Raw genomic sequence first — 17582 nt, forward strand, 5'->3', positions numbered from 1 at the left:
GGCGTGCTTGTCAGTCAAGCCTTAGCTGTAAGAACAAGCCTAAAATAGAGCTTGGAGCTCCTAACCAGAGCAGCCTACATGGCTCTGGTTACACTCGCCAGCTGATGTTTCTTATTGCAGCTGAACACGGGTGAGCTGCACACTTTCCCGCTGTTGGTGCACGTGTGTGTGTGTTTGTGAACAGCTCTGTCTTTCTACAGGGATAAGGTGCTACACACTGCCACCATGCCTAAGGTTCAATTGCCAGGTGAGTGTCTGACAGCACCACCCAGACACCTGTTTATAAGTTTTGCAACACAATTTTTTTTTTTTATTTCTAACATTGGGTCCATGAAACTCCAGACATCGCTGATTAGAACCATGGACCCCTTGCAGATCAGCTACTGTCAAAGCCTTTATAGTTAAAAGCCTTGAGTTGAATGGGTTTAATTTCCAGATAAATAACTTTTTAGGGTTTCATCTTGAACCCAACTGTGATTTTTAATGAAATTATAAAAAGTGTATCCTTAACAGGATACAAACTGTTCTGAATTTACACTGGAAAAGGTGTACCAGGGTACCATACTTCATAACCACAAGCGTTTTGATACTTTGAGAACCCCTAATCTAGAACAATGCAAATGTGAGCTATATTTAATGACTATGGAACTTCACATGTAGTGTAATGTTTAGTATGTGGTTGAAATCAATATTTCATTCTTCTATACCACCTGACAACACAATTGTTTTCTCAGAGGAGCCTCTGAGTGCCAATATTTTTACATCATCTTGCAATCTGCTGTTTTAACACCGCTAACATTCACACCACAATTAAGTAGATGCGTTGAAGTACAGTAAAGCACACTAGAATATAAAATGATTCATCTTAACAGCTTTGTGAAATCTTACTAATGTGGAGACTTCTCTTGAACTAAACATAAGCCACATTATCATACCAATGCTCTAATGATTGGTTAATACTAGCTATACAGTTAAAAATCCATTAAAGGGCTACTATAGGGAAGAAATTCAGGTCTGTTTGAGGCACAGCCTCGGCACTTAGTCCAGACAGATGGGACTGGTTCAGACAGGGCGATCCTGTACACCTGCTCCTGTCCGTGCTCTGCCGCATCTGACACGATGATTCATGACTGGTGAAAGGTAGAAGCCAGGTTACTGTTTCACCCTCCAGTCTGGTTAAGTAACATAAGAAAACGTATAATCCACTCGTTGGATGTGCATCTGGACTTCCATAGGCTACAGGATTTAAGTGATGTTTATTTTTAGAGTTGGTTGTAGTGCCAGAATAATCAGCTATTTCATATGGACTTCAGCGCTGGGCATTTAGTTCATGGGTCAACAATTCCATTGCAATTTGGTCAATTCCCCTGCATAAAGACGTCTAATGCAATTCACCAGTTAATTGCCAGGATTAGTCTGTGTTGGAACAGGTCACTATCACTAAACTGTGCTGGATTCAGGACTTGGATTGATGACCTTTGCTCTAGTGTTTTCTTTGCTCGAAAAATCTGACCTGACTCAGATGATCATTAACCGTTTTGTTGCCGTTTTTGGCCGTGTGTGTTGTAGCAAGGAAAAGAGCACAGGGGTTTTCCAGGACTGGAACTGAGAACCACTACTTCTCAATTTACCTGTTTTAGAACATGCAGAAAGGGTTAATAACTACACATCTGTATTAGGGTCATCAGTTTAGACCTGTAGAGCAGTAGTTTCATTTAAAATCCAGAGGAAACCTCACACTGCACACATTTTACTCATTTAACTTGCCTTGTTGAGTCGTTTGAGTTGATTTAGTTGTGGTAGATGGGAAACGTTGTCCATGGATTAGATGGAACATGGGTTAGAGCTGAGAGCCTGGTCAGCACAGTGGTGCAGCAGAGTCAACAGTTCTATCCTGGGCTTGGGTTACTCTCATGTTCTCCATATGTCTGCATTGGGTTTCTTCTAGGTTCTCCAGGGTAGGCTCCGGATCCAAGGCTACCTTAATCATGATGAAGTGGTTACTAAGAATGACCTAAGTAAAGCTTCAACCACAATACCCTTAGAGAACAAGGGTTCCTCAATTATGGTTAAGGGGTCTAGCTTTCTGAAAAGAGTACTTGGAACCTTTTCTGAAACAAAAAGTGTTGTTTGGATTCTACATAGAACCTTTTTTCCAGAATACAAACCAAAGAACCCTTATTCATCATTGAAGAGAACCCTTGTTCTCTAAGCATGGTGTGGTTGAAGCTTTAGCTTAGATAATTAATTCATTCTTTTTCAGTAATGGTTAAGGGTTCTAGCTTGGTGAAAAGCTTCATTTGGAATTCATTTGGGGGGGGGACATGTTGAAGGTTTCATACATATACCCCTTTCTCACAGAAGTCCACCAGACAAACCTCACATATAGTACACTGTAAAAATCATTTTTACAACAGTAAGTATTTTACTGCCAGCAGATAACTATTGTAATTTCTGTAGTTAATATTTACAGCATTGCTATTGTAGTATTTGGTTACAATAAGGGCATATTGTACTGTATCTTCTAATTACATATTAATAACGGTATATTACTGTAAAACCATGGTTCTATCCTGAGCTCGGGTTACTGTACTGACTGGCGTCCCATTCAGGGTGTATTCCCGTCTCATGCCCAGTGTTCCCACTATAGGCTCTGCATCCACTGTGACCCTGACCACGACAAAAGCAATTACTGTAGATGGATGAATGAATGAAAACCTTTGTCTCTCTAGGGGCAACCAGGGCTAGGACTAAATTTCACTTTATGTACACGACAGCTCTTGGTAAATCTGGTTCCATGCTTTACATTTCTTTTTCATTTACCCTTTCTCCATGCCCTCTGTCCCTGTGTCATTGGTACATTTACTACCTCAGAGGAGGAACAGCGTAAGTATCGGGGGATTCACAGGGGGGATGCAAATTTGAGCATGTACTGCTAGATACATCCAGTTTCTCATACACCAAACTCTGAAAATTGAGAATGGGAATAATGGCTAAACATAGATAGGACTTCACGGGAACTGATCAAGTTGATGACTAAGGAGTGCCTTGTGTTCTGTAGTGGAAGAGTGTGCTTTCCCTTTATTTATTGTTCACCATATACCTGTAATGGGCTCTATCCATAATACGATACACTGTGCTGTGCCAGGAATTTTCTTTATGTTTTCGCCAATTAATCTCATTTTATGATTGGAATTATTCTACCTATCCATTTCTGTTATTACTAAGGGTGACATTGGTTGAGCCCATTCTGGGGGTGAGCAGATAAATTAATGAGATGCTACTGATGAGCTACCCAATTTGGACAGACCATCATATAAACATTCATCAATCTTTGTTTTCTCTTCTCTCTAAAAGATACTCTAATTACCTAATGATTGTAAGATAATCATTCTTATGAAAGTTGTAGCCTAATTAGTAAGTCAAGGAAAGTGTATATGGGATATAATACTGTATTGTACTGTGTGTGTGTGTGTGTGTGTTAATGGTTTCATCATGACTTGATGAAACTCCTTGCATGTGAGGTTAAACATCTTCAAGATTATACTAATGTAATTGAATAGTTTTGATTTATTATTACTAGATAATTGGATGACTGAAAATCTTCTCCGGCACCTTGGGGCTCTATCATGACCTCCAGAAGGGTTAACGTTCCTGGAACACCTACAGTGCCACATTTTGTAGTGTTACAAGTTGAAACACTGAGAGAGGGCAATATACTGTATTGTGAAAGATTACTGAAAAATAAAATGTTCAAAAAATTTTTGTCTCAATTAATTGACTGGAGTTGACCTGTTCTTGAAGAAACAACATGATCCCGATTAAATCCATTTCAGTTTCAGGTTTTAACACTACAAAATTTTCAAGAGGGTGAACACTTATGCAAGGCACTGTACAACGGCTCAGGATGCATGCATTGATGTAATTGAAGTCGATTTATAATGAACTTGGGATAACATTTTTGTTTTCATAACTTAAATGTAAAAGTGATAGTGTGGGATTAACACGCCTTTCCTCAGTCTAATCTGCTGCCTCCATTTCTCTTCATCTTGGCTGATGGATCCTATATGTTTGCTTCTGGGCAAACATGTTTTCAGTTAAGAGTAAGTATAATAAAGCACTTCACGCTGTGCTTGACCTCACCTTTTTATGCATTTAATTCACAAGCCTCTTGAGCAGTTAGAAGGGAACCAGCCATCTATCCATTTTATTCATTTGCTCATTCACCAGTTGTTACATAATTACATGAGAAATGAATAAACTACTTGGCATTGCTGTCATTTGGGCCATTACATATATCTAGCTGAAGTGCATGAGAATTTCAGTTAGGTTCCCTGTGATTTGAATATACTGTAGTTTCAGTTTGAATGAGTGGCTTGGAGCTGTAAATAGGTGTACATGCCGTTGTGTAAATCTCTGCATGGTCATGATGAATGTTGGGTCTCTCTATTAGTACCAGCTGTCAATGCTCTGGCTTCATTGAGGTGTCACATTGCTCCATCATCTGCTTTGCACACATGCCTTGGATTAAGTATTATTTTTAAATTGTCCCAAAATATAGACTGATACACACTCTGCTATGTATGCATTTTGCTACAAAATGTTTTTTTCTTTGCATATATGAAAATGAATATACATATAGTATAAGCAAAATAAATAGCATGTTTTTAAGTTGCACAGGAACACAAGGGTTGATTGTTGTTTTGTTTTGATTTGTCTTATGTCTTTGCCTTGAAGAACAATCATGTCTTCAGCTTCTCCTTCATCCATCCATCATCATCACCTGTGCTGATTACACCAATCAGTTTTGTGTGTGTGTGGTCTAGCACAAAAATCATGATAGTAAAAGGTGCATGCGTATTTTTTTCATTAGAAACCGACGAGCACGTGCGTGCATTCGCTGAGAAGGTGTTCGCCTCTGAAACCAAGGATGAAGACATCCGTGAGGAGGTCTCCCTCTTTGGAGTGGCTGATTGCCCCATTCTCAACCAGGAGCTGGAACACCACCTAACCGTGGATGATGATATTGAGAGACGGTGAGGAAAAACCCTACAACATGTAACAACATTAAAGCATGCCTTGCCAGGGGTATATTCTTTCATTAAAATACCTTATATGTCCAAAAAGCGCTGTGGACAACTGACCATCAGACCCATATGTGTTCCTTCCACAAACTGTTGCCCAAAAGTGGCCTAAACCTGTTCCAGTATATGCACATGGTTTGCCAGGGCTGGAGTAGAAGAACTCAAGTGGCCTGCACTGAGCCCTGACCCCCTCTATGCACCTCCTCTATCTGTGCTGTGTAGCTGTTTGACTGCCAGTTAGCAAATGACTTGCTAGTACAGCATTCTGTAGCTAGCTAGATGTTTAGCTAATATTGGGAAACCACTACTGAATGATCATTATGATCTAACATATTGTGATGTTTATTAGTTAGTAAAGAACGTCCTAGTTATCCCTGTAATTGTAGCCTATATTAGCCAACTTGGCTGAATTAACAAGCACACATTAGCTTTCAGTTGCAGTGTCATTATTAAACTTCCTAGCTAGGTGCAGCTAGCAAACCTCTTTGGAATAAAAAATTATAAGATGAAAACACACTAAAGGATATACAGTAGGAGGAACATGAGGGAAAATTCTCAAGTCACTTTTCTTTATTTTCTCTGCACCTGTACTGAGCATATAACAAGCTTAAAATAACATGCGACAATGCAATTAATAACATTATTGTCAAGATCATCATAATTGTCATAATTTGACTTTACCTCTGATTTTAACTCTCTCACAGCAAGAAGCATCTCCTTCGCTCCCAACAGATGTCAGAAATACCAACCTATCTCGAGGTGCCTCATTTCCAGAGGGTAACCATCACAGGAGACTATGCCTCTGGGGTGCGTTTACATCTCCTGCAAGCAGGAATGTTCCATAAATTTCTGGTTCCTTGAAAGTTTTTAAGATAGGCCCTTGATCAAGGAGTCACGTATATCGGTTTTACCATTCTCACCACTGTAATGCACCTGAAACCAAACCATATGTTATGCAGCATCATGGTTTTACATGAAATATACACACGACAAACTCCTGCACATCACCGACCAGTAACCTCCCCCCTTGGAACATGAACTTAGGTGCTGGAGGTCAGTCTGAGATTGGGTTTCATGAACCTAGCCATGACATTTAAAATGGCTAGGTAGGAGAGGGACACTTGATTTGGCATCATGCAAGTTAACATTCCTTCTCTGTCTATTCATCAGTATGGTGAATATTTACTGATAAAGTACCAAATAATGCTTTAAATTTGCAACTTGCGTTTTGCCTTACTCCCTAACCTGAACATTATGCAATTTCCCCCTAAATAATTTGTGTAAGTATTTCTAACTACCCGATTTTACCAGCAGAGACTTTAATGCCTGCTTCAAATAATAATTGCTCAATTAAATACTATAATAATGCACTCAATCCAGATGTTACGAATTGGACGTAATGGAGGTGAGGACAGATGCAAGTGCAGATAAGAACTTTTAATAAAGAGAGGCAGGCAGACAAATCCAAATCATGAGACAATAGCGTGGTAAAAAACAGGCAATGGGTCAGGCGATCTGCAAACAGGCATAAACAAGGCAAGTCAAGAATCGAAAACAAGAAACAAGATCAAAGACCATGAAACAAAACCAGGAACAGGGTACAAACGCTTGGTATGGTGATAACACTCAATACTTTGCAAACAGTGAATGTCTCAAAAGTCCTTTTAAACTGTGGTGTGATTGTGTGTGAGATTGGATGCAGGTATGCGTGATTAAAATGAATGTGAGTGTCCTAGGAATTGCAGCCCATGGCGGCCATGTTTGTAGGCCGCAGTGCAGGATGGGAAATGTAGTCACTGGTTTGCTGGGATATGACACCATAACAATCTGTTTTTCTTTCAGGTGACAATGGATGACTTTGAGGTGGCCTGCAAGGGTCTGTGCCATGCTTTGAGCATCAGAGAAAAGTACATGAGGCTGGCTTTGCAGAGATTCCCCCAAACCACATCTCAGTACCTGCGTGAGATTGAGGGGGAGAAGTGGAACCCAGAGGATCTGGTGCAGCCAGGTAGGAAGCAGACCAATATAGTAATCGGAATCGAATATAGCGTAAAGTTTGGTTGATTGGAAGATTGTTCACTCTATTCGGTGCATTTTATTTATGTTTTATACCACATCACCGTTGAATTCTCGATTCTGATTGGTCAGAAGGTGTTGATTACTCTTCTATAACAGCAGCTCTTACAGTATTTCTGGCTGCAAGGCAAATCACAGGTTTATATTAGTGTGCTCATTTCAGTAGTAGTAACAACTTACACAGAGATTTTTAGATAAGAAGTATGGAATATTGTTCTGTAATAACTAAAATATTGTCACCATTGGGAAATCTTCTGGAGGTGCTTCACACTGAGCCACGTCACACCACCCTCGTCACTGATTACTTTCCCATAACAGCATGCCCAAAGTGTTTTATTCCTTACACAAAACAATGCAATGTTCAGGTTAGTGTACTGTTTCTGAGCAGTCTATATCATTAACACAGTGGATATTTCTGCTCAATAAAACACAAAACATGAATTTAGAACAGTCTGTGTTGTGTGTGGCAGTCTTTACTTCACCTCCTAAAAAAGGAGAGGATCCATTCAACACCAAGTCTCTGGCTTCTGACGCTGGCTATGTGGCCCGCATGCGGGATGGTGTCATCTATGTCTATAAAGACGCAGCAGATGCAGACAAACACAAGCCCTTGAACTTGCCTGCTCCTGACTACACCACCTTCATCGATGATATGAACTTCCTCATTGCCCTCATTGCCCAGGGCCCAACGTGAGTTCTCCAGAAGGTTTTTTTTTCACGTTTGTAGTACACAATAAAATGGAAAGACCAAGAACTTGAAATTTGATGTATATGATTGATTGTCTACAGCAGTGGTCATGAAACCTCTTCCTTAGTTTCTACCTTCCTGCAGATTTTGTCACCATCCAAAATTGAAACCTGTTTTAGTTTATCAAGAATGTCTTAAGGCAATGATATGATGGTCAGGTGGACATGATTAGGCTTGGAGCTAAAGTCTTCAGGAAGGTAGATCTCCAGGAACAGGGTCGGTGACCACTGGTCTACAGTATAGTAAATAATACAAAGCCTCAAACTGACAATAATTACAATGGCGCTAAAGTTATTTTGCCAAGGATATTGAAATTGTATTGAATAATTATAAATGTAGTTGTTTCCATAAATGTTACAAGTGTATTTGATTGGGCCTTTTTAGAAAGACGTACACTCACCGTCGTCTGAAGTTCCTCATGTCCAAGTTTAACGTGCATGAGATGCTGAACGAAATGGAGGAAATGAAGGAGCTGAAGAAAAACCCCCACAGGGACTTCTACAACTGCAGGAAGGTACTACAGATCTAAAGATCGAATCCTCATTAGCTTTTATATATTGGCAGCTAAGCTGGCAGGTTCAGAACGTTCTTTTGTCTGCATTTTAGTCCTACATTTCTGATTTGTCTGTAGGTCGACACTCACATTCATGCTGCTGCCTGCATGAACCAGAAGCATCTTCTGCGCTTCATCAAGAAGTCCTACCGAGTAGATGCTGACCGAGTGGTGCACAATATCAAGGGCAAAGACATAACCCTGAAGGATCTCTTTGCCTCCCTCAATCTGCATCCCTATGACCTGACCGTGGATTCACTGGATGTGCATGCTGTAGGTTCTACTCTCATACCAATTGAATCGACATGGCTGATGTGGTCTAACACTGCAATTATATTAAAAAAAATGCTGTTAAATCCCAGTTGAACCATCTACAACTCTAGTCATTTAAAGGGTTCTAAGTTTGTGATAACAGAAATGTATCACCCCTTAACATGTGATAACATGTGAAACCGGTATGTTGACAGCATCGACTTTTATACTGTCATCTGATCCTCAGTCCTGTGCTTACAGGGTAGACAAACCTTCCAGCGCTTTGATAAGTTCAATGCCAAGTACAACCCTGTGGGGGCCAGTGAGCTACGTGACCTTTATCTGAAGACTGAGAATCACATTGGAGGAGAATACTTCGCCACCATCATTAAGGTGAGGACTTGAAGGTACACAGTAAGACTGCCAACTCTTAGATATGGTTAACCTCAACATTTGGAGGTTAACTGTCCTTCATTTGTGTTTGGAAAAATTGGACTTTTCATTAAAAAAAAAAAAAAAAGTTGATTTAATGGTTGATCAACCAATCAGTTTGGCTCTTTGTGACACAGGAAGTGGCCAGTGACCTCGAGGATGCTAAGTACCAGTATGCTGAGCCTCGTCTTTCCATCTATGGCTGCAATCCCAGTGAGTGGACAAAACTCTCCAGCTGGTTCAACAAGAACAGGGTGTTTTCCCCTAACCTCAAGTGGATGATTCAAGTACCTAGAATCTAGTACGTTCTGATAATGTTTTACACATTAAACAATTAGAACCGATATATGCCCACACACATTTGTCCTGGAATCTTGTGAAATATGGTACAATTGTATGTCTTCAAAAGGTTTATATATCTTATATGTGTCTTCATAGTTATTTTTAAATAGAAAATAGTACAAATTAAAAAAAAAACTTTTTACGAGCAGGTGTGCCCAAACATTTGACTGGAAATTTATTAAAATATACTTAACACACTAAATTCCACCCTATAGATTTTCTGCCCCAGACACCTACCTTACATTTTTAACCATATCCAACATTTTTGTAGTCCCTACTTGATTTTAAATGGATTGTAAGTCATTCTGATTTTGTTGTCTCCTCATCCAGTGATATTTTCAGGGCCAGGGACTTCGTGCCTCACTTTGGGAAAATGCTGGAGAATATCTTCATGCCCATTTTCCAAGCCACCATTGACCCTCAGTCCAACCCTGAACTGAGCATCTTCCTGCAACATGTAAGCGACTCAGTGAAAGCGATAGACAACCAAACGTCATTCATACATACAGTATACAAATACAGTCACAAAATAAATAATAAAGAACAAAATCCTAGTTATTATGTTATCCAACCTCCTATCTTCAGTCTAGTAGTTTTACTTCTACAGTGTATCCTGAAATAAGTTGATAATCCAGGAAAAATGCTAAATTCATTCCTACTTTGACACTCTCAGGCTCAGAGGAAGGTTGTACATGACAGATATGTCAGAAATGTCATGAAGAATGGGCAAAGTTTGGCCAAGCATTCTGACAGTGTTAGAACAGATATGTCAGGATGAATGACTGGAGGATTGTGGGTGAACCCATAAGCTATACAGGGGACAGAAACGAGGTTGGAGGCAGTTATTAGAACATATTTCTATCACATTCAGAAATGTGCTGCAAAATGTTATAACTTGTCCATTACTAATGCAGTATGTTAACATAATTCAATTGAATTAATTCAATTGTGATAACAGTGGACCATCAGTAAAATCTAACATGAATTAAATTTCTTTGTCACCTCCACCTATGGATATGAAAACTTTTTTCATTCAATTGTCAGTCCTACTGTCTGAACAGTCTTTGGGTACATCTTTCCTTTCTTTATCGTGCCCACAGGTCACAGGCTTTGACAGTGTGGACGATGAATCCAAGCACAGTGGTCACATGTTCTCCACCAAGAGCCCTAAGCCAAATAAGTGGGACATTGTGAAGAACCCATCTTACACTTACTACATCTACTACATGTATGCCAATATTGCCATGCTCAACCAGCTGCGCAAGTAAGTGTCCACAAAACAGGAAATGGTGCATGAAAAATATCACCCAAGTCCCATCAGTGCTATGCATTTAATGAGTTTGCTTTGTGTAGATAATCCTGCTGTATGCAGTTTAGACCAGCAGAGGTCCTGGAGACCTAATAGAGCTGATTCAACTCATCAGCTAGCTAGACAACTATAAATCGAATAGTTCTGTAATACTCTGGGAATAAATTTGGACATCCTGCTTATTTGTTTATAGATTCTGAGATATTTCTAGGTAAAGTTATATATATTATATGTGTATTTGTGTTTTCCCAGGGAGAGAGGAATGAACACGTTCCTGTTCAGGCCACACTGTGGAGAGGCAGGTGCTATCACCCATCTTCTGGCCTGTTTCATGACAGCTGACAATATCTCTCACGGCCTCAACCTCAAGAAGGTCAGTGTGTTACCTGCCTGTTATTAACAGGTGACACTTGTTGTAGCTGTATTCATTCTGAAATCTTTTGCAGTGTTGGGCCAAAATTGAATGTTCTGAGCTTGTGACCAGAAGGATGGGGTGAGGTTAGGCTGCGAGGATTGCCAGAGAACCAGTGTTGGGACTGTTAAGTTTTGTTTGTTAACACTCTAAAGCCCATCTCTTTGCTTGGATTATATTCGCCTTACCCATAAATTCCTTTGAATAAAAGTATCTGCTAAATAAGTAAAAATAGATTTCAAATGATAAGGAAGATCCAGGATACAAAAAGCATATCTATAATCAGACTATGAAACATATTCAAGGCAGACAGACATTAAAGACTGAGTAAAACACCAACTCTAATGCAGTCTAGCCCTGACCATCTCGTTAGTATATTTATACTTGAAGACTCAAGCACAGTGCAGACTGTCACTAATCATCCCGTCTAACATGTAAGGAATAAAACACTGGAGACTCCTGATGATAAAATGATAAATACATATCTCCTCACAGAAACCATTCAATAATTACACACAATTTTTAAAATCTATTTATATGGAGTGTTTTCCATATAAGTCCCTGTGTAGGTTGCTACTATAGAAACGCTAACATGAGAATGAGTGCTTTAATATTAACCAGTGGTTTGTCTTGCAGCCATAACTACCGTCTAAGCTGGTGTTATCGATGAGCTATGAATAGGAAAAAAAGGTTTGTGAGGTTCACAGCATTCACATCTCAACCTCAGATGCTCACATCCCACTACATGTCATTCAAAACCAGTGACCTCGTCCGGTGAAAAAAAGGTTCTTTGCCAGGTTGAGTGATGAAAACTACCAGACTCACTATAAGAATGGTTTGGAAGTAATCCAACACATACAAAGAGTTCTGTATATCTCTCTGTCCCACAGAGCCCAGTCCTGCAGTATCTGTACTTCCTGACTCAGATCCCGATTGCCATGTCTCCTCTTAGCAACAACAGTCTCTTCCTGGAGTATAATAAGAATCCACTGCTGGAGTTCCATAAGAAGGGCCTGGTGGTGTCTCTGTCCACTGATGACCCCATGCAATTCCACTACACCAAGGTGAGATATGACTGGGCCAGAAAAAAAAGGTTACTGATACACACCACAACTCAGGTACAGTCATTATTAATAAATGCTAAAGTACACAAAAGTCCATCAAAACCAACGACAGTGTTCGACCAAATCTTGTCATTTCTGATCTGGAACTAGAAAAAAAAACTACAAAAATGCCCGCTCAACTTGGAATTCTTACCCCAAGTTCAGCATATCATTTTATACTTTAAATAAGACTATAGTCGTACTTGTAGTGTAATAATATAAGTAAACATAATGGCTGTTGGCACTAACGTCTATGGTGCAAGATACCTTTGGGGAAAAGATGTAAAATGGTAAAGTAAATGTCTTTTTGTCCTTCAGGAACCCTTGATGGAGGAATACGCCATCGCAGCTCAGGTGTTCAAGCTCAGCACCTGTGACATGTGCGAAATCTCAAGAAATAGCATCCTTCAGAGTGGCCTGTCACGTGAGGTATGGTTTATTGGTTTATTATATTGAGTATTTATGGAGGTTTTATGGCACACTGGCCTGACTGACTGCCACATGACTGAGTCATGACGTGAATAACACCTGCTCACGGTCAATAAATAAAATGCAATAACTTATAGACATTTCTTGTCTTTATCTATGGTAGATTCAAAGTAATTACCAGTCCTTTATGAAGAACTATGTTTTATTTATATTTGGGAATCCTTTAAGGCTTACATTGTAGTTCATTGTAGTTTAATTGACATAAAATGTACATAAATACAACTATGTACACCTCTGAGTGATTTCAGAGTACAAATTAATTTGCTGTATTTGTTTTTCTATCTTTAACAATGTATACCAACCTTTTAATTCATTCCCAAACAGGAGAAAGTTCAGTTCCTGGGCACTAATTATTTGAAGGAAGGTCCAGAGGGCAACGATATACGCAAGACAAACGTGGCTCAGATCCGTATGGCCTATCGCTACGAGACTCTGTGCTATGAGCTCGACCTCATTAAGCAAGGCATCAAGGGTGACTAAAGGGTTATAAACTCTTGCTATCTAACACACACACACACATATACACACGGGTTTCTGCCTTAATCTTCAGCACTTAACTTCATATATTAGATGCATTGATAAACAACTTGTGTTTTAAAAAAAAAAAGATTGAAATTAATGTTTTGTATACAGAATAAAACAGTATACAAAATGAGATGTAGTTTTGGACGGCTCACTCTATTTTCTAGTGAACAAACTTAAGACTCAAGACCTAAATAGCACTAAGTAATGCCATCCAAACTCTTTTACCATTAGCTTGCGTAAAGTGTGTGAAGGTGTAAACAGGAGAAGGTGGGATTTCTTCATACAGGTTTAACTGTTACTCCATTACATAACAGTCCTGGGAATCTCTGTGGATCTGTCTTTTTTAAAAAAAAAAAAAAAAAGAAAGAAAAGAATGTTTTTGAAGATATTAAGGTAGTGAGCATCACAATGATCCATTATCACAGTCTTTATAGTTCTTATAATTATTATTTAATCAAAAAACAAGTACAAATGCTGTTAGGTTCAATCTAAGTGGTGTTAATATGATACAAACTCCAAATTTTAACTGGTTTGGTGTCTAAAATACACATCACACACACACACACAATGTTTGGAAGTGCCTAATAACAATATTTTAGAATTCAATATGCAATATTTTGGCATTTTATGCACATGAAATATTATCTGTGATAGATTTGTGAAAACTGTGATCCTCTGATATGAAAGCAGGTCAGTGTTTTCTGGGGATGTACTCTGGATGTCACTGTTGGAAGCCTTCAAAAATAGTTTTAAGTCAATAAACACTAATGAAATAAATAACTGATGATGTGTTTCGTTCTTTTTTATGTGTCATACTGTTGTTGGTTTTTTTTTTATTAGTATTATTTTTTTTTTTTTGCTAACACTGGAGTGAAATGCATTATTACAAACCAGTGCATTTCCCATTTAGATCAGCAGGAGAGGATGAAGTGTTTCTTGGTCACAGCCCATCTGCTGATCCATTTGAGAGGAAAGTTTGCTCAGATGGCAAACTGACAGCAGGACACGGAGCTCACAGGATTAACGCCGAAACGAACCCACTCCTAGTCAGGTTATTTTTTTTAAGCAAATTTTTAACAACTCGAAGAATGAAATTCGCGTCTTCTGGGGAGAAAAAAAACCCACCCCATTTTTCTTACCGAAGATGAATCTGAACCCTCAGAGAAAGACAGGGGAGAATGACTATGAGTGAGCTAACAGGCTAATTAGCAGCGTTAGCTTCCATTTCCATGTCAAGCCTGCTCCGCCGCGGACATGTCAACTTTCAAAACGTTTTAAAACTGTTTTGAGGTCATTTATCTTTTTAAAAATTTATTCTTACAATAACGAAACGCCTGGAAGAACGTCCATTACTTAGTCTGTTTTGTTTCCAAACATAAAAAGCGCCTTAAAATGCGGAGCTGTATGGAAATCAACGCTTTTTATGTTTTGTTTTGGGGTTTTTTTTGTTGGATAAAGTTACTATTTTGAAATTCATCTGAGGTGAGTGTTTTTTATTTATATTATTATTATTTTTAAAGACTCCTACATCATTATTATAGTTTAATTTTTCATTTAAAACCAAAAAACTTTACCTCAATTATTCAGACTTAACTTTCATAATTTATCTCTGCAAGCAACTGGGTTGTGTACTAGTAATAAGTTATAAATTGCTCTTGATTCTGTTTTATATTTCAGTATGAACATCATTTCAGGGTATCCAGGTCTCGTTTAATGAATATTGTAATCAATATTATGCACATTTGGTTGAGTTTAGATGGTTTGTTCAGAAGAGTTTGCACTCCACTCATCCATGTTTCTAAGTGTTTCCCACCATTTAAGCCATCCATGGCAAGTTCCTTCATGTAAAACTTTACCTAAAGTGTCCATCAGTTGCTCATCAGCCTTATTTAGGATGATGTGGGGATAATTAAGGGTTGTTTTAACATTAATGTCTCATTTATGCTCACGTGTAGGTGTAGCTCGGTTCTAATCTGAAAGCCCAAGTAGTCATTTGGAGCTCCAGTTGTGTTGTGGGTAAGCAGGTAGCTCAGACAACAAAGCGACGGCTGTGTCCCGGGTCTGAAGCAGCCGTTTCATCTTAACGTTTCAGCTTCTTCAGTCTGTCACAAATGAAAGCTTTCTGGGTTCCTTAATTTAGTCACTTCCGTTTCTCATCCTTGGGCTAACCAGCTGCCAGGACACAGACCGAGCTGGTCAATCTGGTAGACCGTCTTTGCCAGATGTTTTCCAGCTTCTTTATAACTCGACAAAACTCGACAGTGCATGTTTCAAGTTGCCTTGTGTTTATTTTTTCGTTCTTTCATTCAGTACATCTTCGGTAGCTTTTCACGGTCAGGGTCACGTGGGGGTCTGGAGTCTATCCCGGGAACACTGTGCGCCCCGGATAGGACGCCAGTCCATTGCATACACACTCTCACATGCTCATCCACACCTACTGGCGATTTTAATTTAGCCAGGCCGTCTACTGTCGTGTTTTTGGACAGCGAGTGGAAATCAGAGAACCCAGAGGACACCCCTGCAAATTTAGGTGAGGAAAAACATCCGAAATTTCACACATTGTAACTTGAGCTGAGGAGCTTGGAGCCGTGAGGCGGCAATGCCAGCGCCCGTGTTTTGGCAGCTATTAGCTGGCTTTGTCAGACGGAGACCCTTAGACTTGTCCTGTACGTCGTGTGAATGTGGTGCCAGACTGGAGGACTAGTCATCCTTCTTCTGAAATGTCTGATGTGATGTGATGTGATGTGATGTGATGTCTGCCACCCAACTCTGCCTCAGGTCATTTAGCATAATGTACTCATGATGCATGGTTGAACGCTACCACAAGTACCTCTGATGTGAACGTTACCAGGTGTTTTCCCTCTGGACCGCCACATGCTGATGGCACATTTTTTTTTACAAGAACAGATAAAGTTGAACTTCTAGGTAGTGTTGGTAGTGGCCTATTTTTAACTGAGCCTGAAAGCACGTCGGTGGGCAAAACAGATCTTTTGTGTGTTTTAACAGGGACTTTTGATTCATGCTCTCGGCAACGACAAGTATACAAAAACAGAACTACCAAATGACATAATCTATTTTAAACTCGGTAATGGATGGCAGATGACTTTTGTTTTGCCATGCTGTTTAAAAAAAAAAAAAATTGTATATGTCATGTGATACTATTCTTGTATCGAAATCAAAACCTCTTCGAGCTCATGCTGCACCTATAGGTTGTATTTTAACGTCCCAGAGCTAAGGAATTAAGGGAACGGTTTGAGTAATGAACACGAATCTCAACATGATTGTTGAAATGTTCCAAGCATCGTTGTCATTAAATTATGTCTTGGTATCCTCTAACCCACTCACACAGCCTGGAAAAAAGCAAAGGGTCTTACAGAGTGGCACTTCAGAAGAGACCAAAAACATTTAACGAAGTTTTCAAGTCAGCCTACAAAATGAGTTCTACTGAGTCATGTGGTTTGTTTGCACCAAAATGACATTGTTTGTGACAAACCCTTGACCCTGCATCCAAAATATTGTGGCCAGAATATGCAACAGCTATAAAAACTCAGCCTGCAGAATTCGACTACATTCAGGCTCGAATTAAACAACTTTCCCAAAAAAAAAAAAAAAAAGAAAGGCTGGAATGCACCACGATGACAAACCATCATTATAGACTTTCTGCTGATCCTTGCTTCCTGCATCTCAGGAAGCACAGGGGAAATCATCCTGCAAAACAGACTGACAGACAGACCCACATATATATATATATATATATATATATATATATATATATATATATATATATATATATATATATATATATATATATATACACACACACGCTTCCATGCACACAAGCGGGTCATTCGGTTGATGTGGTGCGCTGATCCAGGGGGCAGGGTTTTGGCTCTGATCTTTCATGGATTCCAGCACATAATTATTTTAGGTCAACCAGCATAAAGGCACCATATGTGTCCATGTCTGATGGAATGTAGCACATAAAACTATTATTATTATAATACTCTAGATGCTCGGTCCTGAAGAATTCCATCACGTCTTCCTGTATGAGCACTTTTCAGTCTCCTCAGTGCAATGTGCAACGTGTCCAATACGCTTTGGCTGTGGATGAGGCGCTCGTGTTACGGCTGCCAGGTTCCATCCCAGCTCGTGCAAAGGCCTGAGAGACAGAATCCCTGAAAGTATTTCAAGTGGTCTTTACTTTACTAAGTTCAGCTTGTTCCACAGACACCAGCTTACTAACATGCATGAAAGGCT

General features: G+C 39.4%; 1 protein-coding gene across 1 annotated transcript; it reads left to right on the top strand.

Moving 5' to 3' along the window:
* Positions 1-43: 43 nt before the first annotated feature.
* Positions 44-13280, top strand: ampd1 (adenosine monophosphate deaminase 1 (isoform M)). The gene is made up of 15 exons (XM_053625611.1): positions 44-247; positions 4874-5036; positions 5789-5891; positions 6927-7092; positions 7631-7850; positions 8293-8422; positions 8540-8734; positions 8975-9106; positions 9283-9446; positions 9818-9944; positions 10588-10751; positions 11049-11169; positions 12099-12272; positions 12630-12740; positions 13125-13280. Exons 1-15 carry the CDS (start codon positions 226-228, stop codon positions 13278-13280), a joined length of 2148 nt encoding a protein of 715 aa, XP_053481586.1. The 5' UTR covers positions 44-225.
* Positions 13281-17582: the final 4302 nt, after the last annotated feature.

This window comes from Ictalurus furcatus, chromosome 5 (genome assembly GCF_023375685.1).
Source record: "Ictalurus furcatus strain D&B chromosome 5, Billie_1.0, whole genome shotgun sequence".
NCBI classification, from domain to species: domain Eukaryota; kingdom Metazoa; phylum Chordata; class Actinopteri; order Siluriformes; family Ictaluridae; genus Ictalurus; species Ictalurus furcatus.

Coding starts and splice junctions, on each gene's coding strand:
- ampd1 (XM_053625611.1), top strand. CDS start 226: ATGCCTAAGGTTCAATTGCCAG. Junction 5,892..6,926: donor CAGGAGACTATGCCTCTGGG/GTGCGTTTACAT, acceptor TTTTTCTTTCAG/GTGACAATGGATGACTTTGA. Junction 8,423..8,539: donor ACTTCTACAACTGCAGGAAG/GTACTACAGATC, acceptor ATTTGTCTGTAG/GTCGACACTCACATTCATGC.